This window comes from Aspergillus multicolor, assembly GCF_047715735.1.
Source record: "Aspergillus multicolor strain CBS 133.54 unplaced genomic scaffold BDW74scaffold_2, whole genome shotgun sequence".
Lineage (NCBI taxonomy): Eukaryota > Fungi > Ascomycota > Eurotiomycetes > Eurotiales > Aspergillaceae > Aspergillus > Aspergillus multicolor.
The window spans coordinates 523,276-547,044 of NW_027395953.1; the positions used below are offsets into that span (position 1 = coordinate 523,276).

Below are 23,769 nucleotides of genomic sequence, written 5' to 3' on the forward strand. Positions count from 1 at the left end.
AGTAGAGAGGGAGAAGCTGTTCTCTTGAAGAGCCAGTTGGATGAAATGCAAGCCAGGATTGAGGGGAGTCGAGGCTAGAGGTGAAATATGGGCGCATATCCACCCGCCCATCATTTGCAAGTGCAGGAAACGATCAAAACACCAATTACAGCGGCAGATCCAAGGGCTCAAGTGTTGGAACTCGGAACTTTGGCAGGTCTTTGAGCCACAAAGATGGGGGCATCTTGTGGCAAGTAGGAACCATGGTAGCACTGCAGTCTCGTGGCCGCCATCCCCTTGAGATTTTCCTCGAGTTGAGCTACTTGGGGCAGCCGTTTCGAGTAAGTTCCAACGGGGAGCGAGGCCTTGTTTCGTGAACACGCGCTGCTGAGTCAAGAAGAGACGCGGAAGGAAATGAGGCAGCACAGTGCGAGCCGAAGTCTTGGGTCGGTAGACGCGCCGAAGTAAACCTAAAGCGGTGTGAACCCAATTGCAGCAGGAAGAAGAGCGCACTGGATTGCTGGGCGCCAGGCACGCATCGACACGGCTCCATTTCTCTTTCGAGGGTCATATCGATTCGGAAATGCGGCTCGACAACCGTTGTCGTTGCGGTGATAGAGACGATGCACGTTGGGAAGTTGAGCCTGCCCAGGGCACATGATGGCCATTGCGTCATCACGTGAGTTGCGTACAATCATGACGGGTCGGGTTCCTTAGCTGTCGCAGGCTCCCCTCTCCGACTCTACTCCAACATCCTTCCACCTCCACATGTGATGTCCATCGAAGTCAATTGGGGGACCGCCACCTCTGGTCCGGACGGCGAGGCTCTCGCTGAGCGCATCCGCTCTTTCATCCACGATAAATTCCAGCAGGTGCCCCTTCCGCGCTTCATCCGCTCAGTCCAAGTCCACTCGTTCGATTTCGGGACTATCGCCCCTAATCTAGAGATCAAAGACTTTTGTGAACCGTTCGCCGACTTTTACGAAGATGACGAGTATGGTGACTCGACATCAGAGATATCGGAAGATCTCCAGCACCCCCCTCACGACAACCCATGGGATAGATCGCAGTCGACGCTTAATGAAGCTTCCTTTCGAGATGATAGACCAGTAGCTGGCCAGCATGCACTTCGGGACCCCTTCGATGCGAACTTCCGCCAACATGCCTCTTCGCCATTACGGTCGCCGATAGCTCTTGGAGACCATTTGAACCCGCACTTCTTACCCCGCGCCGGCACCCCAGGCATACCCGGCGGAACCTCGACTCTCGGTTACCACCTGATCTCGCTAGGAGGTCTTTCGGGCACTCAGACTCCGCTTGCGGCCGTCGCCGGTGGCTCGCCGTTTACAAACAACTGGACGGACTCGTCAACATCAGGACAAGGTAACAGAACTGGAACCCGGCCATCACCGCTCCACCGCGCCGACGGCGATATCGATTCCAGCAACCCGGCTTCTCGCCCATCAACAGCAAGCACGCATCCCTCCGCTTCGAATCATAACAGTGGCGATGCATCCTCTCACCCAGAAGAACGTCCTCAGCACTCCGAAGACCCATCCTCACCCGCTACGAATCCGCTTCTTCAAGACCAACCCCCGCCGCGCATGCGAGAACGCCGACCTGAAGACTTCCAAATCCTTTGCCATGCCAAATACGCCGGCGACATCCGCATATCAATAACAGCCGAAATCCTTCTTGATTACCCCATGCCCAGCTTTGTCGGGCTTCCTCTCAAACTGAACGTCACCGGCATTACCTTCGACGGTGTCGCAGTCATAGCATATATCCGCAAGCGTGTTCATTTCTGTTTCCTATCTCCCGAAGATGCTGAAGCGCTAGTCGGCACCGGTCACAACCAAGAGACTCCTGGTCCATCTGCTAGTGGCAGTGGCGGTGGCAATCCAAGCCCCCATCAAAAGGGCCTCGGTCTATTGCAGGAAATCCGAGTCGAGAGTGAAATTGGCCGCAAAGAAGACGGGAAACAAGTTCTCAAAAACGTGGGCAAGGTTGAGCGGTTCGTCCTGGCTCAGGTCCGTCGAATCTTTGAAGAGGAACTTGTGTTCCCGAGTTTTTATACGTTTCTTATCTAGTTACGCTTGTAGATACCACTTTTGCTGTAGACATATGATTCGTCATACTTCATATTTTTTTGGTATATATGCAGTACCTACGTCATCGTACGCATTTAGAGTGCCACATCTTGTCTACTGCACTCATGCTGCATTATCTCCTTAAGGAAAATCACAAGTCTAGCTGAATAGTTGGACGAATAATTACCCACGGCCTGGCTCCAGTGTACCTAATCTATAGACTATCCACATCCACATCCACGGTGGGGGAGAAACGAAAAATGGAAGTGTAGAGAAAAAACCGTAATATATTACCCTTAAATAAGTCCCCGGGGGGATGAAGAGGACGAGAAGATGAAGAAGGATGATGAGAAATCTCGCCTCGCCTGGCCTCGCCAGATTATGTATGAACAAGGCAATCTCGCCTTGATACAAGTAAGGTAGGTATTCGACCAAAAGCATACGCTAAGGGAGAAGAATAGCGCAAGACAGGCATGTAGGCAGCAAAAAGTCAGATTTACAATTCGGTCAGGGTTATAGAAACAGGGAGAAGGATAGGAAATAAGAGGAAATAGGAAAGAGAAAAGAAAAGAAAAGAAAAGAAAACAGGGCTTTGGACAAAGGAAATAAGTATAGGAAACAAAAGTTTATCCTGCACAAAATAAACGCAAACATGCTAGATGTGGATATGCACGGCGAGAAGAAAAAATGGCTGCTGGTACAACAGAAGACAAACCGATGGCTACATGCAACAGACGAAAGTTGCGCGGGTATCACGGGGTATCCAAATAACCTCTGCTCTTTCAACACTGGATCCTACAGCCTGGCCGTTTCACCCAAAAACGCGTCAAACAAAACGCGCCTCGATTCACATCGATTAACTCGAAGTTCGGGCCCAGTGTCAATGTCTTTGCAGCGTTCTTGAATGTTTGGTTGCGAAAAGCACAAAGCATAGTCATCATGACCAGATATGTTGGTTGTCTCTCGGGCCTTCTTATGTTGGCCACATGCCATGATTAGGGTTGAACGCAGTCGACAAAGATCGAAACCTGAAAAGAGATATGAGACGAGGCCGAGGAGGAGAAAAGTTGGATCCTCTAGCGTTCATCCCCAGCTCTGGACTTGGCCCGTCGACGGAAGAAATCCATGACTTTGCGGGCTGCCCCGGAGCTACCAGAATGATGCGATTCATTCTCGTACGCGTCTGCGAATCTCCGGTGGTTTTTCTGCAAGACACCGGGCCGATTCGAAGACCGTCCCGTTTGCAATGATGCTCCGGAAGTGTTGTCATACACGCCATTGTATTCGTCGTAGTAATTAGGGGTCGAATGGTTGGCGTAATGATTCCGGTAATATTGTTCAGTTTCGTTTTGATGAACTTGTTCTGCTGAGACTGTACCATATGGAGTCGGCTGGTAAGTTTCGCTGTTATTTGAATGTAGAGCCGCGAACTGCTGATCAATGCGAGTCTGGTAGTTCACTGGTTCATCATGGACAATAACGTCGTCTGATGGGCCGTCGGTCGCTGTGCCGGCCATCGTATCGTGGGCCCCGTAGCTAGTAGCTCGAGTGCGGGTTCGTACAGCCCCTGTCGATGGACGCTGGCTTTCGCGGTTGTCGGAAAAGCGATCCCCTTGTGAATCTTCGTCAGGCGTTTGCGATCTACTTGAAGAAAGACCCTTAAGGGAGAATGAGGGTGGAAGTAAAGAAAAACGACGCGACTTGTTCTCGCTGCCCGTCTCGCTAGCCTTCCGGTTACCATAACCAAACTGGGCTGAGCGACGTGAATCCATAGATGCTCTGGTGTCATCTCCGGCGTACGGATCTCGCATGCTTGTGGGCGGGTAACGCTTGCCTGCCTTCTGCTTTGATGCATTTTGCTGGCCCCCGCGGCCTCCAAATAGAGAACCAGACCTTCCAAACAATTTCTCGCCGATGGCTGAGACAGTATTGGACCTCTTGTGACCCTTCGGAGGCTCCTGCCGAGGTGTGGTGTTGAATTTGGCTGGGAAATTCTGGACGCTTGGGCTGCCCATGCCGGAAGATGGTGCGGCTTCTTGCTGCATCGGTGCAGATATAACGTACTGCTTGCTCTTTGGCTGCGCAAGTCGCCCTTCCGCATTCGTCGCTGCCACGGTTGGCGCCACTGGCTGTCCGTAAGACCCGCGGGATGGCAAACGTCCAGTTTTGAACGAAGCCATTGATGCACCAGTTGTAGGTCGTGCGGTTTGCGTCGTGCCCGTGAGTGCTGCCGTGTCGGACGTAGAGCGAGGTAGATGCGCAATTGGGGGTGCAGGGGCAGGGGCAGAAGTACTTGGTAATGACTGCTCCAACGCTGTTTGAGTGTTGATAGGGTACTCCTGTCCGGTCGGTTTTGACCTTGTCGATACGGGCTCGGTAGGAGATACATTCTGAACCGTGGCACTGGACCCGGAGGTTTCTCCTCTTGATGTCTGAGACTGGGGGGCAACGTATTCGACTTGGACGGTGCGGCGTTTCGTGTCTCTGGGGGTCTTGGATCTGTCGCTCTGGTCCTGCGAAATATCCCCTGGGTGGTGTACCAGACCTCCGACCGAAGGGCTCGAGCCATGATGCGTCTTGGGTGGCTCTCTGACCGAAGCGCTGCGAGCAAGTGGCGGGGCTTCTCTGGGTTGCTCTGATGAAACTGGTCAGCAACGGATGTTGTCGATCGGACAAAGGGAAAGCCCATACCTTGAGAAGCTGTAGAAGCCGCGATATCAGCAACCTTGGTCGTACTGCTAGTGATATGCGAAACAAGATCAGCATACTCGCTGAGCCAACTGTGTCGCGCGACCTCGAAAAGATCTGCTCGTTTTCGAGGATCAGGGACCAGAATTCGTCTCAGAAGGTCACGGGCATGAGGAGTAACGTATTCGGGGAACGTTAGAGGGGTCGTGACGATGTATTTGTACAGCAAATTGATATTATCACCGTCGGGATTGGCTGGATCATCATCAAACGGAAGGTAGCCCGCAAGCATAGCATACTAATATTGTTCAGTAGGGAGCAAATAGACATGCGAAGGTGCAGAGTCACTCACAAGTATAACACCACAACTCCACACATCCACCCTTCGGCCGGTGTAAAGTGAGTCGCTCACCACAAGCTCTGGAGCAGCATAGCAAGGACTTCCGCAACTCGTTTGCATCAAGTCTCCTCGCCGTAAGCCCTTGGCGTTGGTTTTGTCCAGGCGCATCCTCTTCACAAACTCTTTGTTGGTGAGGTTATACTCAATCTCCTCGCTGAGCTCATCGGTGGGGTCGAAAGTGTTCGCAAATCCAAAGTCTGTGATGATGATATTGCGGTTTCGGTCGAGCAGCAAGTTTTCCAGCTTTAGATCACGGTGAACAATACCTTTCTTGTGAAGGTAGCCGACACCGGACACAAGCTGCGCAAACAGACGTCGGGCAGAGTTATCCTTCAGGTATTTATTTCTCAAAATATGGTCGAAAAGCTCTCCGCCAGACGCATACTCCATGATAATTCCGATTTGGCGATCTGTTTCAACCATTTCGTGAAGACGTACGATATTCGGATGATGAAGATCTCGCAGGATCGAAATTTCGCGGTAAATCTTGGGCAACCTCGTCGGATTCGAACCAAGCGACTCACGACGAATGAGCTTGATAGCCACCTCGACCGAACCATCACGCTTCCACCCCAATTTAACCTTGCCGAATTCACCTTCGCCCACCGTTTGCCCGAGGATGTATTGGCCGAATGTCGTTTCTTTACGCTTAACGGTATGCTCGGGAAACTCCTGTCGACTTGGCAGATTTGCCCGACCCCCGTCCTCCATGCTTTCGCCGCCCATTAACCCCAGTCCCGAAGTGGTAGCGTTCTCGACCGGTGCGGCAGCTTGCCGGGCTTGTTCTCGTTCGATATCGACCGCGGAGTTGCTCACTAAAAGCTGATTAATGACTGTGCTTGACTCTTTTATCAACGTGCTATCGCTCGGGATTATCGCCATGAGGTCCTCGGGTTGCGCGGAGCTTTGAGTGCGGGTGCTTGGCCCTTTGGACAGATCCTCGGATGACTTGGGCCCTTGACGGCGCGATCGAGATTCCTCACCCTTTTTCTCTCGGCGGCTGCGCTCTTCGCCCTTTCCCTTGTAACGCGATCCCGATCTCTCTCCAGAAGAGGCGGATGCTGTGTTCGAACCACGGCTTCTTTGGTTGGATGATGTCCTTGGCGGCGGAATAGGTGGTCCACTGAGGAGATCCGGATAGACAGGGGATCGACTACTGCTGGGAGCGGACGATAAAGCCGCAGAGTTCATAGCTGGAGCAGCATGGGTGCGTGGCAGAGCCTGCGTGATAGGATTGCTCATAGCCGAAGAAGTTGTGAGCAGTGTATGCTATAGTCAAGTTAGCCCAGTGATTTCAAGCGCATCTCGCTATGTGACTATAGCTCGGCTCCGCGTCTACCGCAATTACCCACGTCAAATGGGCGCATTGCTGCCGAGTGCATGCAGATGGACAAGGGAGAAATGGGATACTGATAGCAGGTTCGTAATGGGTGTGAATCCCCGTTTGAGATAGCCGCTTGTCACATACCTATGCTTCTGATCCGCTAGACTGGTTGCCGCGTTTCAGTCCAAGGCGGCCTCTTCAGGCACGCACAGACGGAAATCAGCGATCAGCCTTATGCGTTTGAGCAGCTGCAATCAGGGACCGGAGGCCCAGCACGCGATCGTCCTTCCTAATTAATTGTCTTCCTCTTGATTTATCGGGTCTTCAATCTCTTCTCTCCCCCTATAATTCTGTTTGATCGGCGACTTCGAGGATAAGTTCAACAGCTTGTCGGCCGAATCGGAAGCTGAATTGCGATCGGAATTGAGTTAGTTCATGAACAGTAAGCTGGCACCGATAAGAAGGCTGGGCTGGAACTCACAGCCAAAAGTGAAGAACAAGAACCACTATCACCGAGGCCGTTGTTGTCGTTGGTATACCGAGGACACCAGGTCAGGCGGAAAAATGATATAGAATCAAAGCTCAAAAAAAAGTGATCAGGAAAAGGGGAAGCTCGTGACAAAGGAGATATGTTGTTTTTGGGAAGTTTTTCGATATAATTGTAACCTCGGTAGCGGGAATATGACGGTGGTTGATCTGCACTGCAGAATTGCCTCTGGACTCCAGCTCTCTCCAGAAGTACTCGGCTCCCTGGTCGGGAATGCGCTGGTGAGGCCGACAATGAGTGGGAGCGACAAACGCGGGCGGGAAGGGGAGCCTCGGGAGACGCGACCAGCACAAGCCAAACGGTCTAAAGTCGGACGCAAGCTATCCCAACCCAACACTGCTGCTGGACGAATTGAAAAGCCAGGGTGTATTTTAGAGTATGGCGAGCATGATCGGCCGGGGGAGGAATTTGAGCAGCGAAGCAGCGGCAAGAGGGCGTTGTAAGAGGTCGACTCTTTCTGTGGCCGCAATGAGCGGACAGGGGGTTAACGGCAACGGCGCGAGGGGAGACAAGAGCGCGCGGCAACCAGAGCCCCAAGGAGAAGGGTATATGGGCCCAAGTGAGGAGCAAGAAGGGAACAAGAAAGAAAACGACGAAAGGAAGAAAGGAAGGGGAGGCGGGAGGGGGTGGGCGAGAAGGAAGAGAAGGGGAGAGAGACGGGAGTGAGTAGGTGAGGAAGAGCAAGCCGTAGTCTACTAATAGTTGGGTTGCAGGGCGGGCAACGATCGAGGCGCTCTCTACAAACCGATGATGATGCCAGTGATTCTGGATTTTAATTCTCTTTTTTGATATTATTCCCGTCCTCTACTTTACTGTGCTCGAAGCTCGAAGCTGCCCTCCATCCCTCTGCTCTGGTGGTGATTCGATGGCCGAGGACTCGGTGCATGAATAAACGCAGTTCTTACTCGCAGGCTTGAAACCCAGAGACGCACAGGCGCTGGGCTACTGAGCACTAAAGAGAGCTCCGTCAATGCGATGATAATGCCATTGATGGCGCTTCATGCTCCAGGCTGAATTGAGTTATCTAACGTTGAAGCTGCCAATGCCGATAACCATGATAATAATAGATCCACCCAGTATCACCGTCGTCCACGGCTGGTTCTGAACAAAACCGGGGCCATTTGCCAAATGATCAGGGGCAGAGAACCACTGTTTCATCGCGGCTGGGAAGTCGCTAGAGCCGCGGGCGCAGCCGATCCTCATCTTAACCACTGCTGCTGCCAAAAGCATTGCAAACTTGCGGTCAATCGCCCAAAAATTGACAACTATGCTTCCCATCGTCTCGAAAGCTAGACAGTGTTCATAGAGAGCTTTCAATAGCGCAGGTCCAGGTCCAGCAAAGCTAGAGGAAAGATGGATACTCGGGGCTCTTTCACGGTAAAGGGGGCTCCACTCGACCCAAGGAGCTCTCAGGCCTCCCCAGATTCTATAGCCAGCCTTGGTACTATACAGCAGGCCAAATCAATTAACTAGCATCCCTTTATAGTCAATTGAGAACTTGTAGTCTTTATGGCCATTCCTTGCCCTAACAAAGATATAGAATTTTGCTCTTTGGTCTCAATGCGCTACCAGGGATAAATAATGTCTATGCGGTCTGCCAGGAATGATATATATTTCCAGTCTATTTTACTTACATAACTCCGAACCCGCCCATAGCGTCTTACAGAAACCCAATCTGCTCCGCCCTATCCTACCGAGCGACTATTGATGATCAGATATCAATTGCAAGTTATCTAGATGAGGATTATATGGTAAGACAAAAGTGTATGTTATATGCTGTAAGTACAAAGGCCGCCTCTCCCACAACCCGAAGCAGAGATGCTACTGTATATCAAACACATTACCCTAGGCAACAACACGCACTTATTGAAATAAACACGAAACAAAAGACATAAAAACCTGCCGTGGCTCGTAATACATAATATATAACCGGAAATCAGAAACAATCATAGGACCGAAGAAAGAAGAATGAAGCCCTGTCGATGGCCGACGCTTAGCGCTTCCCGCCCGACATACTTGCCCCGCCGACCGAGAAGGTACCCGGAGCGCCGTATGCGGGAGGCGGCGTTGGGCTAGGAGATGGCCCTCTGCCGGCCGGACTGCGACTCGGTCCTTGGGGAGAAAGCTCTCCGCCGTCGCCTGAGCCGACGACGACTTGCTGTCCGTCCTTCATACGTCCAACGACCATACCCTTGGCGACAGATTTGAGAACAGCTTTGCGGCTAACTCCGGAGGCGTCAATATAAACTAACCCCACATTCTTGATGCCTCCTGTCAGATTGGAAGCAACCGTCCCGGCTTCCGCTCCGTAACGATGGCCAATCATTGTAGAGGCAGCCGAGGATCCAGACGTTAGTACATTCCGCGCGCCTTGTTCAACGCCATCCGCCAACGTAGAGAAAGCAATCAAGGACTTGTTCAGGATACCCGGCTTGCCGTGAGCTGGGACCCTCGAGTTGTCGCCCCGAGCTTTCCCATTGTCCTTGCGACCGGCCAGTGAAGCTCCAAAATTCTGCGCATACCGTCCAACTTGCCCGACTGTCTTGGATGATATGCCTGCTGCACTATCGGAAAATGTTCCAATTTTCCTGATTCGAGTATGCGTAGCATCTGAAAATGTCGCTGGCTTTGGGTTAGGCTTAACCTTTTTGGTGAAAGCGTCAGCGCCACTGGTTAATGCGTTCGCAAGATATGTAGATCCAGTAACAATTAGGCGGGAAGCCGTGGCAGATGACTGGACAAGAGACGAGTCTTTGTATGCAGGATGCCGTGACGTTGCAAGGTATTCTTCCGACACATTGCTAACGCTGACTTGATTGCCCTCGCCTTCGGCAGGCAGCTGAATCTGGACGGGTCCTGTAATAAACAAGTCAGTTTAGCCATGGGCCTGGGAAGTAAAGAGGTAGCTTTACTTTTCGAACCAGGCTTAACGTCAGGCCTTTCGACGACATCGTATCCTTCCATTTCGCCGACCACACTGCCATTTTCTTCATCGATAAGCACTATTCGCCCATGCGCATCCGCCTTGTTATGAGGCCCTGTAGCGCTCGCAGAGGTTACGTAGCCCTCACCGGGAGCGAAGCTCGCCGGGTTGTAGGATGCATGATCTTTCGAGGCCTGTGTGCGATCATGGAAGGCTGTGCATTGGGCGAGAATAGTTTCGAATGTATCGATATCCTCCTGTGACACTTTATTGGGTCTAGCCCCAATCCCAGGGAACTGGATACGGATAAACGCACCCGCATCCGGTCCCAAATCCCAGCGCGGGATCAAATAGCTACTCGGGGGCTGGTGATAGATCTGAGTAGTGGCAGGAAGAGCTAAATCTAGCTCTGGAGGGAGATGCAAATGGAGGTAGAAGTCTTGTTCAGACGGAGTCTCTTGAGCGGACGAAAATGGCGTATTCTGGTTCTCAGCAATGGAGGCTGTCGTTGGGACCATCAGAAGGGAGAGCGTCTGAGAGCCCGAGGGCGTCAGACTCGACTCTTCACCGTCCTGCACATGAAATGCGTGGACATTGTTGATGCTGTAAAGAAGCCTAGGGTCATTTGAGGTAGATGCCATGGCTGCGATGTCGAAATTCCGGACACAAAAAGAATGAGCGTGGGCTCTGAACTCTTAAGCCAAACGACTTGTATGACGTTATTCAGGCTGTGGAGGCTAAATTGCAGTGTCAAGTTTCGAAGCGGGGGCCAACCACAACTGTTAAGAGAAATAGAAACAAAGAAGAGAAGGCGAAAGCGAACAGCGAAAAAGGGAGAGGAAATAATTAATATGACGCAGGCTGTAATCTTGGGCTCTTGGAGGGCTGTCTAGGATGTCTTTAAGTGGTGTTATCGCGCTGATGAATAAGCGCCAAACCCACGATTGCGCCACAATTCTCTCCAGGTTGCACCGCCACTTAGACTGTGAGTGGCTGGAATCCAGTAAGAATAGCAAAACTGAGCGTCATGTGTGACCGCCAAACGAGCAAAAGACCAGAAGCAGCTGGAAAAACTGATCAAGGGGCCATTGACTTGTACGCTGGAGACCAGGAGTTGCCGAGAGCCAACCATCTCAAGTTGTTGATTCAACTAGAACCGACCCCGGCACCAACGGCGGCTACATAGATTGACCTGCCCCTAGCCAGAGCGCTTAAAAGCAGCTCCTTTCAACAAGGGCCCCATTGCCAGAGCCAATGACGATGGTAGCTTTTCAAATTCTATCGGACCTCCACCTGGAGAATCCTCGTGCGTACGACGTCTTCGATATTCCTCCTAGAGCCCCGTATCTCGCGCTCCTGGGCGACATAGGAACCGTGAAGGACGACGAGCTCTTCACCTTTTTGACATTGCAGCTTCAAAGATTTGAGATCGTTTTCATTCTCTTGGGAAATCATGAGCCATACGGTTCCAATTGGCTGGACGTGAGGGATCGAGTGAAAAAGTTCTCCGAGGATGTTAGCCAACGACGAATCCAGGAGACCGGACTAGGGGTATTTGTTTTTCTCGACCAGACGCGATATGATATTTCCGACGACGTGACAGTGCTCGGATGCACGCTAAATTCCAGGGTTCCGGATACCCAAGCAGAGATTGTTAGCTATCGCCTGAACGACTTCTATTATATCAGCGACTGGACTGTCGAAGCCCACTCTGCAGCCCACGAGGCAGACAGAAAGTGGCTCAACGAACAAGTCTTGCAAATAAGTGCTTCGAAGCCTCATCAAAAAATCGTGGTTTTCACCCATCACTCTCCAACAGTCGATCCCGTGGCCTCTGACCCTGCGCACGCCAATAGCCCGATATCCTCAGCGTTTTCAACTGATCTCTCAGGCGAGACATGCTGGGAGAAGCCACAAGTGCGGCTTTGGGCATTTGGACACACGCATTACAACTGCGATTACACAGAACAGCGGACTGGAAAGAGAGTGATGGCGAACCAGCGGGGTTACTACTTTGCGCAGGCGGCGGCCTTTGATCCGGAGAAGGTGGTTCATATTTAGGTCAGAGATTCGCATTCATTATGAGAATTTATTTGATCGAGATAGAAGAGAGTGACTGCGAACGGAATGATAATCAATATTTGGACTAAAATGTCTGCAAGGGAATCCGTAGAGAGCAGAACCTCGGTGCATTGCCAAGACCCGACTATAACCGAGGCAGATCATCGCCTCGTGATTGCTTCCTCTACCCCGGATCCTCTTCCCCATTCTTGTATTCTCCCTCCTCCCTTTCGTCTTCTCTGTATCTCCAAACCCTTGTCCCGTTTTATTTACCCTTTAGATCACGTATTCCACATCCATGGCGTCTATCACCCGTGCCCTGCGGCCCTTGTCCCGCACCTTACCCTCTCTCCGCCCAGTCGCAATTCGACCCTTGACCAGCCGACTTCCTCAAAGGTATGCTAGTACTCTGGCCGTAGGGTGCGCAGCTTAAGGCTATGTTACGGTCACATACCTGCATTTATGGCGGCTTACTACCTTACAATTTGCTAACCTGCCTCTCGACAGCACTTATGCCTTTTCTACTACGTGCCGACGGCGGGAAGCCGATCTGTCCAGCCTCACACCCACACCAATTACACACTTTTCCGAAACCGAGTCGCTGATGGCCGAGACGGTATCCAAGTTTGCCCAGGAGCAGATTGGCCCGAAAGTACGAGAGATGGATGAAGCAGAGACTATGGACCCGACCTTAGTAGAGCAGCTCTTCGAGCAGGGTCTCATGGGCATTGAGATACCCGAGGAATATGGCGGTGCGGGCATGAACTTCACCGCGGCGATAGTGGCAATTGAGGAACTTGCTCGTGTCGATCCCAGCGTTAGTGTTCTGGTTGACGTTCACAACACCCTTGTCAACACTGCCTTCCTGAAGTGGGGTGACGCCCAAGTTCAGCGGACATGGCTGCCGAAGCTGGCTACCGGCACTGTTGGCTCGTTCTGTTTGTCCGAGCCGATTTCCGGATCAGATGCTTTTGCTCTGCAGACAAAGGCCGAGAAGACGGCGGACGGATACAAGCTGAATGGATCGAAGATGTGGATTACCAATTCCATGGAGGCCGGTGTTTTTATTGTCTTTGCCAACCTGGATCCTAGCAAGGGGTACAAGGGTATTACTGCGTTCATCGTGGAGAAGGACACGCCCGGATTCTCCATTGCGAAGAAGGAGAAGAAGCTCGGAATTAAAGCTAGCAGCACTTGCGTGCTCAACTTTGACGACGTCGTCATTTCCAAGGGTAACCTCTTGGGCGAGGAAGGCCAGGGCTACAAGTACGCCATTGGCCTACTGAACGAAGGCCGTATTGGTATCGCCGCCCAGATGACCGGTCTAGCACTTGGCGCCTGGGAAAACGCCGCACAGTAAGTTTGCTACTCGGACTACATCTTTCTCTACGTATCCTCGAAGCAAAACCACTAAAATTGTCAACAGATACGTCTGGAACGACCGTCGCCAGTTTGGCCAACTCATCGGCGAGTTCCAAGGCATGCAGCACCAGATCGCGCAAGCCTACACCGAGATTGCCGCCGCCCGCGCTCTCGTCTTCAACGCTGCCCGCAAGAAGGAAGCTGGTCAGGACTTTGTGCAGGACGCTGCTATGGCTAAGCTGTACGCCTCGCAAGTAGCCGGCCGCGTCGCTGGATCTGCGGTCGAATGGATGGGCGGCATGGGTTTCGTTCGTGAAGGGATTGCGGAGAAGATGTTCCGGGATAGCAAGATCGGAGCCATCTACGAGGGAACGAGTAACATCCAGCTTACGACGATCGCCAAGTTGCTGCAGAAGCAGTACACGCGCTGAATGAAATCCACGTGTATTAATTGGCTTGAGAGAAACGGCCGAAATGGGTTGGGCTGGACCTGGATGTAGTTGTGCTGGACACTCCCCCAACAGCGGAACATACCAATGCTACGGGCCTCGAGCATCCCTGTTTACAAGTTTCACCCTATTCACTGATTTTAGGGAAGCTTGGCCTGACGATTACTTGCTTGAAACGATACATCGAGGTAAAGGAACATATTTTAGAATAGTCCATCTTTGTAGAGGGAAGATTGGTAGTACCGCAAATAGTACATTCGAACTGGGTATCTATTATCTATATTGTACAATAGAATCATGATGATGTTCCCTCCGATCTCCACTGCCCAACGTCTTTCTCCACCATGTTATATGCCCACAGGTGGCGCATAAGGGTATTTTTTCCGGCCACTTATATGCACTAGATGACGTCAATCCCTCTTATCAAAGGATCAAAAGACACGGTTTTTGAACACTAATAACCGCTTAGAATTTGTGCCCCAGAATTCGAAATCGACCACGTGGAGCCGGAATGCGGATGAGAATCGGCTGCACAGCGAGCACCCGTTGGCCTTAGATGAAATCTCGTAGTGAATTGAGCTTCATTGAGGGGAGAATATAATTTCAGTTCATCGTATTCGTAGCATGTTCCAGCGATATGGTTGAGCGCTTGTTGGTATCAGCTACCGAGGGACGACCGATGAGATGTGGTAGTGGTCGAGCAGTTGGAGGGCGGGTTTCTGAGATGGAATTGTAGGCCATACTGTTTGGGGCACGGTTAGCTGGTTGAACGAGCATTAGAACATCTGAAGGGCTCACGTACAGGGCCGTTTAGATCGAGGCTTGTCCTCGCACAACCTTATGAGGTCGGTTCATTTGTTTCTAGTTTCTGATGTCTGCCATCATCCCTCTTCTTCTTTCAAAAAGCCAAATCCTCTGACTCATTTGGGGGTCACGATCGAGGAACCCAGTCATATTCATATCCACTTCTCGGAATTTGGGCGGGATGAGTCGGTAGCTGTTGGAATTGTGGCGGTGGATGTAGCGTGGGATATGGGGCTGTTTGACTCTCTGATGGTGCTGATACAGGTCGCTGAGCGGACTCGTACGTGACTTCCGGAAGATGCTGATGATGGGGTGGTAACTCCAACCCAGCTGGTCGGCCAGGATTTGGGGCGTGATACATCTGCTGGTACTGTTGCTGGAAAGCGGGCTCCGGCAGATGCGCTGTACCTTGGGAGTGGTACGCAATGTGCGGATGCTGGACGGACATCGATACTGGCACTGGGGACGGGCCTTCAAAAGCCCAGGGCTCAACTTTGACCGGATACCCGGGTTCGACTTTAACGGGATACTCGGTATCCGAGGACTCGCATTTTGAAGAAGAGCGAGTTGAGCTGTAAGGTGGCCAGTCTCGCGAGGTCGAGATTTGACTTGACGTCGATAGAGCAGACGGCGTCCTTGATGTTGGGTTCGGACCTAAAGCTTCGGGGTATTGTGGCGATGGCATGAGCGACGCCTGTTGTTGGCTGTATGGCTCTTCTGCCCCGAGTCGATGAGAGTTAGCAAGTTGAAGTTGAGGGAGATTCGCCTTGAAGACGACAGATGCAAGCTCACCCATATTCTGAAACCCTGGACTCCCCGTTGCCATAGATAATTGATGTCTCAAGGCGCGGATTTCGGTCTCCAACAGAGCATTCCTTCGCATGATCTCATCGAATTTGTCGCCTTTGGCCCTAAGCTCGGCCACTTGAAGTTCCAGTCGCTCAATGTGCTCTCTCGTTCGCTGTCGAATTGTTCTCTGGGCTTCACGATCGTTGGCGCGCTTCCTCTCCAGTTGCTCTGCGGTGAGCGACGTTACTCTACGCGTCCCAGCCCGGGTCTCTTTCTTCTTGGACTGGGAGGAGTCTTGGTTGGAGCACATTCTGGCTCCGATTCGAGTCTTGATCGACCGGTTTAATGGGTATAATTCTCTCGCTATGGAATGGCCTGGATGGGAGTAAGAACACTACCTACATCCAACGGTTGTGCGCCACTGATACCGGATTTCCCTTGCTGCTACCGTAGTTATAGCGGTGCCATATGCGTGGGCTGTGTGGTAAGACGAAGCCTAGCGGTGGGCCAGAGGGGAACAGATGAAAGAGGCTGAACAAAGAAGTAGTTAAGAGGGAGAGGGGTCAGGAAAGAATAAATAAACGGAGCCCCATCCAGGGTGCGGTGCAGGACAAAGATAAAGGGATCTGCCCCAGTGCAAGGCAAGCCACTGGAAACTCGCGGATGTCGACAGCTGAGATCGGCTCGGACTTAGGCCGTATGGTCCTTGGAGGGCTTGGACCAAAATCTGAGCTCAATCTGAAGCAGCCACCCGATCAGTACCTGGAATAATAACGTCAATTATTATTATTATTATTATCGATCGTTTATCGTTTTGGATCCCAGCATCATTATTAAGCATTAGTAGTTTTCTGAGAGTTTGGGACTCTGGGGCCGGGATATTCCGTGGATCAGAATTCCCAAGATAAACAGTTCCCTCAGGTGCATAAGGCACCAATCGACATTCACAAAGGACGAAAGATACCTTGGGAATTGGTGGCAAATGCGATTGTGAGCATAGCGTCCCTTCCAAAGGAGCTACTGCTATGGGTCCGCGCTATGGAATCCTCCGACAAACCCACCCACGGAGGCCGTAAACATGCCCTAGTTCCCAACTGGAAATGGTACTCTGTACAAATAGAAAACTTGCACGCCAACACTGCTGATTAGAGTTGACCTGTGTGGCCCTGCGGAGCTAATGTGAGACCCGATGTTGATCGTGCTCCGTAAAATCGAGGAAATCAATACCGTTTGGCTGTCGGTATGTCCTCCCCGATCTGCATTCCGGGGTCCAAGAGAACAGTATAGTTTGTACAGTGCGCAAAGTTCTATGCTTTCATGCCAGGCGATTCAATCCCACGAACGCAACCAATAATGGCAACGAATCGGTAGCATCGGTGTACGACGTTTACCCGAGCCACATGGCTGAAGTGGCGACAGATGAATCCAGAAGCTAGACCCTTGGGATCCATGGCTCAGTCCCGCTAGAACACGGAGGAGCATCAAAATCTGATATATTTGGCGAGGACGTACTATGTTGCTGTTTGAGCCGGAACTTCGTACGAGGACGCCTAGAGACAGGTGTCAACAACTTGACCTAGACAGTTGGAATGCTGAGTCGCGCTGCTCTATCTCCTTTCATCAGGCATGGCCTTTCAGAGCTGACTACTTCCATATAACGTAGTTGATGGACCTGCCGACCTCCAGACACTGCTTCTTCACACATAAGAGTATATCGCCGGCACATTGCCTCCGTAGTAACAATACGTACTACTACGGGTACCGGGAGAATGAAGAAATCGAGTCCACAGATCTGTAACCTTGGCGGCCACAGAGCTGCCTGAACCATCAAGGTTGAGCGAATCCCAAGCGGTCCTCGTAAGCGGTGAATGTTGGGTTACTAGCCCTTGCTAGAGATCATGAGAGGGCCGGATGCCTCCGTGTCCGATATCTCCATCGTTGAATCTTGGAAGAGCGAGACTAGAGGTTCTAGAACCATGGATGGTGCGAACTGAGCCACGCGCGCGGAAGGTGTAAGCCGACTCCACACTGTTTGAATCTCAGGGTGCTGCAGGTTGCCTGGCGGTAACAGGCCATGGTATTCTCGACATCATCAGCTGCAACGTATGGGACCAGGGGTGCTTCTTTACCTTCATGATTACCCTTGGTGGCTCTTAGTAGCATCGGGGCTGGTGCCTGGGAGCCGAAATCAGAATCATAGCTGTAGCAGCCATCGCCGCATCGCTAGAATAGAAGTGGGGATTGGGCAAGGGGACAAAGACTAAAAGCCAATGACAACAGTGCGTTCAGCCATGCAATGACGTACCGGAACAAATTCCGCCCGATCTCCTCGATCTATTCCTGTCACGCAGGTGTCGAGTCGACTCAGTTCAGTCTCAAACTCCAGACAGCGGAAGCCGCGAAGCGATCCAGGCAGCTAGCCATCTTCGCATTATCCCAGAAAGACCTGACTCAATTGCTCTTCATACTCGTCGTCCATCTTGAATCATGGTTCGTTCGGGTTCCCGCTAGGGCGCCCAGCCTCTTTTCCCCGAAGTACCGCCGAACTTTGTCACCGCGTAGCGTACCACTGATCTTGCGCTCTTTGATACAGGTATTCGTCACCCAAAGCTTTCGATGGTTCACCCAGTAATTGTCGAAGATGACATTGGGTAGCTCGCGGAAATACGCGGAAATGAAGAGCGGAGGATCTTCTTCAGCTCGTCTATCAGTACTTGAAAAAGGTAAAGGTATCTGATATGTACTCCGGTGAGCCTGGTCTCCGAAGTATGTTGCAAGTTGCAAGTTGCAAGTTGCAACGTACTCAGACGGATGCTCCGACGTACATCAGAATGTACAATGTGTACTACAGAGCACAATATACACATGTCCTTCGAATTCATAGGTGTGGGCTTTGGAAGTTGCATGACGAGAGAAGAAAGAGCGTGGCCGCTGAGCTTTGAAGCATGAAACATCATATACTCGAAACCGCTGCCCCTGCGGTTGCGCGCACTTTCTTGTTTGTGCCAGGGTCATATACACGCCGTTATGCCATGGTTAACACTAGTTACGTCGATGATACCAGTGATGAAAGTTTTCTGATTGCACCTTCATACCGTATACTCGTTGGATTTCTGGGCGAAAACTCAACAGCCGCAGCCATAAGCCTGGTGTCCGGAGTATATTCGGTTGATTTCCGAACTGGGTAGCGTGAAAACAACCTTGGAAGCGATCTTGTGGCGCTCATAGTTCGCAGCTGGACAGTGGACTCCGTCTCCAAGGCACCGGAACAGCTCACTCCACGTGTTCAGCAGGCAAAGCTAAATATACGGAGTACGGCAGTAATGCGGTTTGGGCTAAAATAGCGATCGTGAGGATTAATTTCGTGACGAGTTTCCCGATCTCAGTCCAAGGTCCGCTGGCTTATCAATAAGAATCAAGAATTCAAGATCGCTGACCTTTCCGTCCGATGGCTTTCTATGGAACGGTATATTAATCGAACCAGACGATCGATCGCCCCGCTGAAGCATTATTTGGAATCAGCTTATCGAGGTGTTCGGAGCTTCGAGCTCATGGATTCGGTGCAGATAGTAGATTGTTCTTCCTAGCTTGGAAACATGTCCGCGCAGCAGGCTGCAGCAGTAGCTGGCATCCCGCGATATATTCGGAATAGAATTCCAGAACAATCTTCGAGTGTTCTTTACGTTTCGGTTGCGGGGTAGGATAGTCGAGGCAGAGCCGCCAGACTGAGCTCGTGGAGGTTACTGCATCAATCGTCGAGGTTGAGCTTCAGGCAAAACATGGTCATGATGTCCTGATGCAAGATGGATGTTGCTGCAGCTGATGGAAGTCGTGCCACCAGAACTGAAACAACACCTGGGCAGACGGGATGCTGTTGTATACTCTGGGGGAAGACATGGTAACAGGATTACAGTATTGTCACTTCAAGCAGACGGGAAGCGGCGCTATTACCCGTAATTCCAGAACGCGGAAAATGCCAGATCGCAATGTCATAAGGAACAACTCGGCTTCTGTTCCCAATTCCACAGTTGCACAGCTGAACAAGGATGGCCCATTGACGACCGTCAACTCACATACCACGATTGACGCTGCACTGGCCTGCCAAAATGGACCCAGACTACAAATTCCGGAAGGAGGCATTTGTGTCCAACCTGGCCGGAGGGAGCATTCTGGAGATCAATGCAGTGACCCTCGTTGCTCCCGTTAGTTTTAGACCGGAATCATTGCTTTCGTCGCTCCAGCACACTGACGCATTGCGATAAATAGGCCTCCGTATTCCTCTGGTCGGTGCTACAGTCCCGACTCTCCTTCTTTACACCCTACGGTCCCGCCGCTCTCATCACCGACTTCTTACTCAACGTACTGGCCATTTTGTTCGCCACGACCTTCTATTCTTCCGCACCATGGCTCCTGAACCTCCTGTTGATATCTCCGGCTATCTTAGTTTTACTGAATTCTCAGCCTCGTCGGACACAAACAAAGGCAAAGCCACCGCAGATGACAGCTTCGCAACATGAGACTGGAGCGACCTTGCCAATTCACCCGTTCTTCACAACCTACCGAGCAGCGATGATGATTATCACCTGCATCGCTATACTAGCGGTTGACTTTCGTGTTTTCCCTCGCCGTTTCGCTAAAGCAGAGAACTGGGGGACTTCATTGATGGACTTGGGAGTCGGCTCTTTCGTGTTTTCGGGAGGCGTAGTATCCGCGCGCTCTGTCCTAAAGAGCCGGGAGAGCGGCGCATCACCGAAGAAAACATTGACACAGCGATTCGCCTCGTCAGTACGCCACTCGGTCCCGCTTCTCGTTTTGGGACTGGTCCGTCTTTATAGCGTCAAGAACTTGGACTACGCAGAACATGCCACCGAATACGGCGTGCATTGGAATTTTTTCTTTACGTTGGGATTTCTACCCCCATTTGTGGAGATTTTCGAGAGCTTGGCCACAATCATTCCATCGTATGAGGTTCTCTCGCTTGCGGTTGCTGTACTTTACCAAGTGGCACTTGAGTCGACCGACCTGAAGGGTTATATCCTTGTGTCCCCTCGAGGGTCTGATTTGCTGTCCAAGAACCGTGAAGGAGTCTTCTCCTTCTTGGGGTACTTGGCCATCTTTCTTGCGGGGCGTGCTACAGGGATTCGAATTATCCCAAGTGGGATATCTCCTTCGACGACACCGCAACAAGCCAGGAAGCGCGTGCTTACTAGCGCAGGACTACAGGCACTCGGCTGCGTAGTGCTATTTGCGCTTAACTCAACCTACTTCCTAGGGTATGGAGCTAACATACCCGTTTCCCGGCGTCTCGCCAATATGCCGTACGTCCTCTGGGTAGCAGCTTTCAACAACGCCCAGCTCTTTCTCTTCTGCCTCGTTGAAACTATATTCTTTCCTTGGGTGCACCGAGCGTCGGTGTCCGGTAAGTACGAGGAAGCAGAACGGACAGCTTTCGCGACGAGCCCAATCATGAAGGCCTTCAACCGCGGAGGGCTGGCTGTTTTCTTGATTGCCAATCTCCTTACCGGCGCGGTAAACTTGACCGTCCCGACACTGGATGTGAGTAATGCACAAGCCATGATTATCTTGATCGGTTATGCCGCCGTCATCACGGGGATTGCTCTAGGGCTGGACAAGGCCAATATCAAGCTATCGCTCTGAGCGTCTGACTTGTACCGACGCTTGTAAAATGCAATTTGAACTTCACTAGACCTTATGCCATTGCACAATATGAATTATAAACATTGTAGTCATATTGAGGTTGAGCCTCGTCTCACACTTGTGCTACTGTGAACCTCGGTTACACGGCCAGGGATACTCGAGTATGAATGCGGCGATTGACGCTCAAGCCGAGATACTATACAAGTCGATAAGACAAGGCTGCAAGGTAATTATAGTCCAAAGCCTCATGAAAAGAGATGCAATAGAATAAACAGGCTATCGTTAGAAATGAAGAACAAAAGAACAAGCATAACCAAGAATCACATGCAATATGCAAACAAATATGGGGCAGCTCGAGCTTATCCCAAGCTTCAGCTCCGTCTGACGCTCCACCTCCCGTTCCCTTTCCAACCTCAGTCGCTGCCGACAACCATATCATGGCGTCTCTAAAGGGGAATGCCCCCTTCATCAACTACCCAGAGATTCGCGAAGGCCCGTCGGTGCCTTACAAGAACGAAGACCAGACCATCCCGGTTTTCCGCGGAACGCCGCTCGCCATCGGAGCTTCGCTGTGAGCAATGCCCCTTTCAAGCCTCCGCTCCAGAGTTCAGACTGACGCGCCTCTTCGCCCAGCATTTCAAACGTCGGCTTCGTCCAGAGCTACTTTTGGCGTAACGCTGGCTTCGGCGTCATTCGCGAAATCCCAAACCTGGACCAGTGGTCCGCCCGCTACGATCCGACCGTCATCCCCGTCCACGCCGGTGAGCAAGCCACGGCTGCGCCAAGCGCCGCAAGTCTTCCCGCACCGGAGGCAAGGAGGAAAGGAAACGCGGGATACTATACCTCCGCCGATTACCATGCGCTCTACAAGTCAGGAGATGTGACCCCAACGGCGGTCGTGGACTCTCTCCTCTCCGTGACCCGTCGCGACACGAAACCGCCCGGGAAGCACTCGGTTGCATTTCTGGAATGTGCGGTTGAGAAAGTCCGCGCCGCTGCTGCGGCGTCCACGCAACGATACAAGGATGGAAAGCCTCTTGGGCCGCTAGACGGTATCCCGGTTACGGTCAAGGACGAGGTGCATATGGAAGGGTACCGACGGACGCTCGGGACGAAGATGGACTTCACAGGCGAGTTCGCCGGGTCGACATCCTGGTGCGTCAAGAAGTGGGAGGAAGCAGGTGCCATTGTCATCGGGAAATCGACAATGCACGAGCTAGGCCTGGGTGAGTTGCCAACCACTCCAGACCAGGACCTAAACACCCAAGCTAACAGCAAGCTCAAGACACAACAAACAACAACCCCAACTTCGGCACTCCCAAGAACCCGCACAACCCTCACTACTACTGCGGCGGCTCCTCCGGCGGCTCCGGCTACGCCGTCGGCGCAGGCCTCGTCCCCATCGCCCTCGGTGCCGACGGCGGCGGCTCAATCCGCATCCCCTCATCCTTCTGCGGCGTCTGGGGCCTCAAGCCCTCGCACAGCCGCGTCAGCGGCTTCCCAACCGTCGGTCTCGCCTGCACCGTCGGCGTACTGGGCCCTATCGCCGCCAGCATCGACGACCTAGCCCTAGGATACAGAGTCATGGCGGCGCCCGCCACCCCCTCAGAAGACGCCAGATCCGGCGCCTTCCCTGACCCCCTCGCCGAGCTGAACCTAGTGGCCGCTGAATCTCGCCCAAAGAACAAGACTCTCGGCGTCATGCGCGACTGGATCGACCGCGCTGAACCCGCCGTGCGCAAAGTCTTCGACAAGGCTCTCGACTTCTACCGCAGCCAGGGCTACACCGTCATCGACATCTCGATCCCGTATATCCCCGAGAGCGCCCGCGCGCACGTCCTAACAATCATGGCCGAGATCTCGTCGGGCCTCTCATCCAACCAGATCAAGAACTTGACCGCGCCGAACAAGGTCTTGGTCTCAATGGGCATGTACCAGATCTCCTCGCAGGACTTCCTTGCCGCGCAGCGCCTCCGCGGCCTCATCATGTCTCACCTCGGCTTTCTATTCCAGAAGCACCCTGGCCTGCTCATCTTTACACCTACCACTCCAATCCCCGGGTGGAGGATTGCCGGTGGAGACGCGGATCTAGCCCGCGGTGTGTCGGACGGGAAATCCTCTGTGAGGAATATGGAGTATGTCTGGCTGGCGAACTTTACGGGCTGCCCGGCTATCTCTTGTCCAGCGGGATATGCAGAGGACAAGGGACACCGCGTGCCGATTGGTATTATGGCGATGGGAGAGTGGGGGAGTGAGGAGGACCTTATTGCGTTCGCGAGGGACGGAGAGGGGATCTTGGATCTCCCCGAGAATAAAGAGCCCGTGACCGAGTCCGCTGAACAGACCACGGGTTTGACAATTCCAAGTGGTGCGGAGTCAGTTTGGGAGGATGTTATTGCGAATGCGCAGGTGTTGGGTTAGGAAACACACTCAACGCGACCACTAGGATACAGATACCCCCAGCCATGTTTTGAAATACTTGAGAATGAGCATAATGAAGTTGTCTAGTTTCTAACCTCGCAAAGAATGAATATAATACATAACTCATGCCACCATAACCGGCTAACCATAATGTTATGACCCAACGCCTACCAGAAAATTCCGCCAAACCTTTGCGCCGTCGCTAATTAATAATAATGATGATACAGCTTGGAAATACCAGGTACGTGGTGTTCATGCCATTGCCGATGTATTC

At 52.1% G+C, this 23,769-nt stretch overlaps 9 protein-coding genes across 9 annotated transcripts; 4 read left to right on the forward strand and 5 right to left on the reverse strand.

Moving 5' to 3' along the window:
• The first annotated feature begins 581 nt into the window (after nt 1-581).
• mdm12 (ERMES complex subunit MDM12) lies at nt 582-2,160 on the forward strand. The gene has a single exon (XM_073732788.1). It carries the CDS (start codon nt 753-755, stop codon nt 2,067-2,069), a length of 1,317 nt encoding a protein of 438 aa, XP_073588501.1. The 5' UTR covers nt 582-752; the 3' UTR covers nt 2,070-2,160.
• On the reverse strand, nt 2,161-2,615 carry BDW74DRAFT_43584 (uncharacterized protein). The gene has a single exon (XM_073732787.1). The coding sequence runs from the start codon at nt 2,508-2,510 to the stop codon at nt 2,253-2,255; it is 258 nt and encodes an 85-aa protein (XP_073588502.1). The 5' UTR covers nt 2,511-2,615; the 3' UTR covers nt 2,161-2,252.
• A 444-nt stretch (nt 2,616-3,059) lies between these two features.
• BDW74DRAFT_43587 (putative serine/threonine protein kinase (Kin4)) lies at nt 3,060-6,740 on the reverse strand. Its single transcript, XM_073732789.1, has 5 exons — nt 6,626-6,740; nt 6,141-6,426; nt 5,110-5,972; nt 4,761-5,055; nt 3,060-4,704 (listed from the first exon to the last, which is right to left on the reverse strand). Exons 2-5 carry the CDS (start codon nt 6,397-6,399, stop codon nt 3,146-3,148), a joined length of 2,976 nt encoding a protein of 991 aa, XP_073588503.1. The 5' UTR covers nt 6,400-6,426; nt 6,626-6,740; the 3' UTR covers nt 3,060-3,145.
• Nucleotides 6,741-7,835: 1,095 nt separating this feature from the next.
• On the reverse strand, nt 7,836-8,435 carry BDW74DRAFT_143716 (uncharacterized protein; the record flags this gene model as incomplete). The annotated part of the gene is made up of 1 exon (XM_073722906.1): nt 7,836-8,435. A coding segment is annotated over exon 1 (254 nt), but the record flags the coding sequence as incomplete, so codon positions are not given.
• Nucleotides 8,436-9,021: 586 nt separating this feature from the next.
• On the reverse strand, nt 9,022-11,024 carry BDW74DRAFT_186253 (senescence-associated domain-containing protein; the record flags this gene model as incomplete). The annotated part of the gene is made up of 2 exons (XM_073731226.1): nt 9,941-11,024; nt 9,022-9,884 (listed from the first exon to the last, which is right to left on the reverse strand). Exons 1-2 carry the CDS (start codon nt 10,590-10,592, stop codon nt 9,022-9,024), a joined length of 1,515 nt encoding a protein of 504 aa, XP_073588505.1. The 5' UTR covers nt 10,593-11,024.
• A 187-nt stretch (nt 11,025-11,211) lies between these two features.
• Nucleotides 11,212-13,805, forward strand: BDW74DRAFT_165166 (uncharacterized protein; the record flags this gene model as incomplete). Its single annotated transcript, XM_073726383.1, has 5 exons — nt 11,212-12,000; nt 12,293-12,297; nt 12,409-12,416; nt 12,447-13,368; nt 13,439-13,805. The coding sequence occupies 5 exons, from the start codon at nt 11,212-11,214 to the stop codon at nt 13,803-13,805; spliced, it is 2,091 nt and encodes a 696-aa protein (XP_073588506.1).
• A 304-nt stretch (nt 13,806-14,109) lies between these two features.
• Nucleotides 14,110-16,088, reverse strand: BDW74DRAFT_143720 (uncharacterized protein). The gene is made up of 3 exons (XM_073722907.1): nt 15,420-16,088; nt 14,626-15,344; nt 14,110-14,565 (listed from the first exon to the last, which is right to left on the reverse strand). The coding sequence occupies exons 1-2, from the start codon at nt 15,724-15,726 to the stop codon at nt 14,755-14,757; spliced, it is 897 nt and encodes a 298-aa protein (XP_073588507.1). The 5' UTR covers nt 15,727-16,088; the 3' UTR covers nt 14,110-14,565; nt 14,626-14,754.
• Nucleotides 16,089-18,948: 2,860 nt separating this feature from the next.
• gwt1 (putative GPI anchor biosynthesis protein Gwt1) lies at nt 18,949-21,263 on the forward strand. The gene is made up of 2 exons (XM_073732790.1): nt 18,949-19,618; nt 19,683-21,263. The coding sequence occupies exons 1-2, from the start codon at nt 19,523-19,525 to the stop codon at nt 21,072-21,074; spliced, it is 1,488 nt and encodes a 495-aa protein (XP_073588508.1). The 5' UTR covers nt 18,949-19,522; the 3' UTR covers nt 21,075-21,263.
• A 217-nt stretch (nt 21,264-21,480) lies between these two features.
• BDW74DRAFT_143727 (amidase) lies at nt 21,481-23,618 on the forward strand. Its single transcript, XM_073722908.1, has 3 exons — nt 21,481-21,645; nt 21,708-22,300; nt 22,360-23,618. Exons 1-3 carry the CDS (start codon nt 21,512-21,514, stop codon nt 23,493-23,495), a joined length of 1,863 nt encoding a protein of 620 aa, XP_073588509.1. The 5' UTR covers nt 21,481-21,511; the 3' UTR covers nt 23,496-23,618.
• The last annotated feature ends 151 nt before the right edge of the window (nt 23,619-23,769 follow it).

What these genes read in the sequence shown, in the direction of transcription:
- mdm12 (XM_073732788.1), top strand. Translation starts at nt 753, where the DNA reads ATGTCCATCGAAGTCAATTGGGGGACCGCCACCTCTGGTCCGGACGGC.
- BDW74DRAFT_43584 (XM_073732787.1), bottom strand. Translation starts at nt 2,510, where the DNA reads ATGCTTTTGGTCGAATACCTACCTTACTTGTATCAAGGCGAGATTGCC.
- BDW74DRAFT_43587 (XM_073732789.1), bottom strand. Translation starts at nt 6,399, where the DNA reads ATGAGCAATCCTATCACGCAGGCTCTGCCACGCACCCATGCTGCTCCA. An exon ending in CAGCCGCCGAGAGAAAAAGG is followed by an intron (nt 5,973 to 6,140) that starts GTGAGGAATCTC and finishes ATCAGCTTTTAG; the next exon opens with TGAGCAACTCCGCGGTCGAT. An exon ending in GGAGTTGTGGTGTTATACTT is followed by an intron (nt 5,056 to 5,109) that starts GTGAGTGACTCT and finishes GAACAATATTAG; the next exon opens with TATGCTATGCTTGCGGGCTA.
- BDW74DRAFT_143720 (XM_073722907.1), bottom strand. Translation starts at nt 15,726, where the DNA reads ATGTGCTCCAACCAAGACTCCTCCCAGTCCAAGAAGAAAGAGACCCGG. An exon ending in TCCAGGGTTTCAGAATATGG is followed by an intron (nt 15,345 to 15,419) that starts GTGAGCTTGCAT and finishes GACTCGGGGCAG; the next exon opens with AAGAGCCATACAGCCAACAA.
- gwt1 (XM_073732790.1), top strand. Translation starts at nt 19,523, where the DNA reads ATGGACCCAGACTACAAATTCCGGAAGGAGGCATTTGTGTCCAACCTG. An exon ending in CAGTGACCCTCGTTGCTCCC is followed by an intron (nt 19,619 to 19,682) that starts GTTAGTTTTAGA and finishes TGCGATAAATAG; the next exon opens with GCCTCCGTATTCCTCTGGTC.
- BDW74DRAFT_143727 (XM_073722908.1), top strand. Translation starts at nt 21,512, where the DNA reads ATGGCGTCTCTAAAGGGGAATGCCCCCTTCATCAACTACCCAGAGATT. An exon ending in CTCGCCATCGGAGCTTCGCT is followed by an intron (nt 21,646 to 21,707) that starts GTGAGCAATGCC and finishes CTCTTCGCCCAG; the next exon opens with CATTTCAAACGTCGGCTTCG. An exon ending in AATGCACGAGCTAGGCCTGG is followed by an intron (nt 22,301 to 22,359) that starts GTGAGTTGCCAA and finishes AGCAAGCTCAAG; the next exon opens with ACACAACAAACAACAACCCC.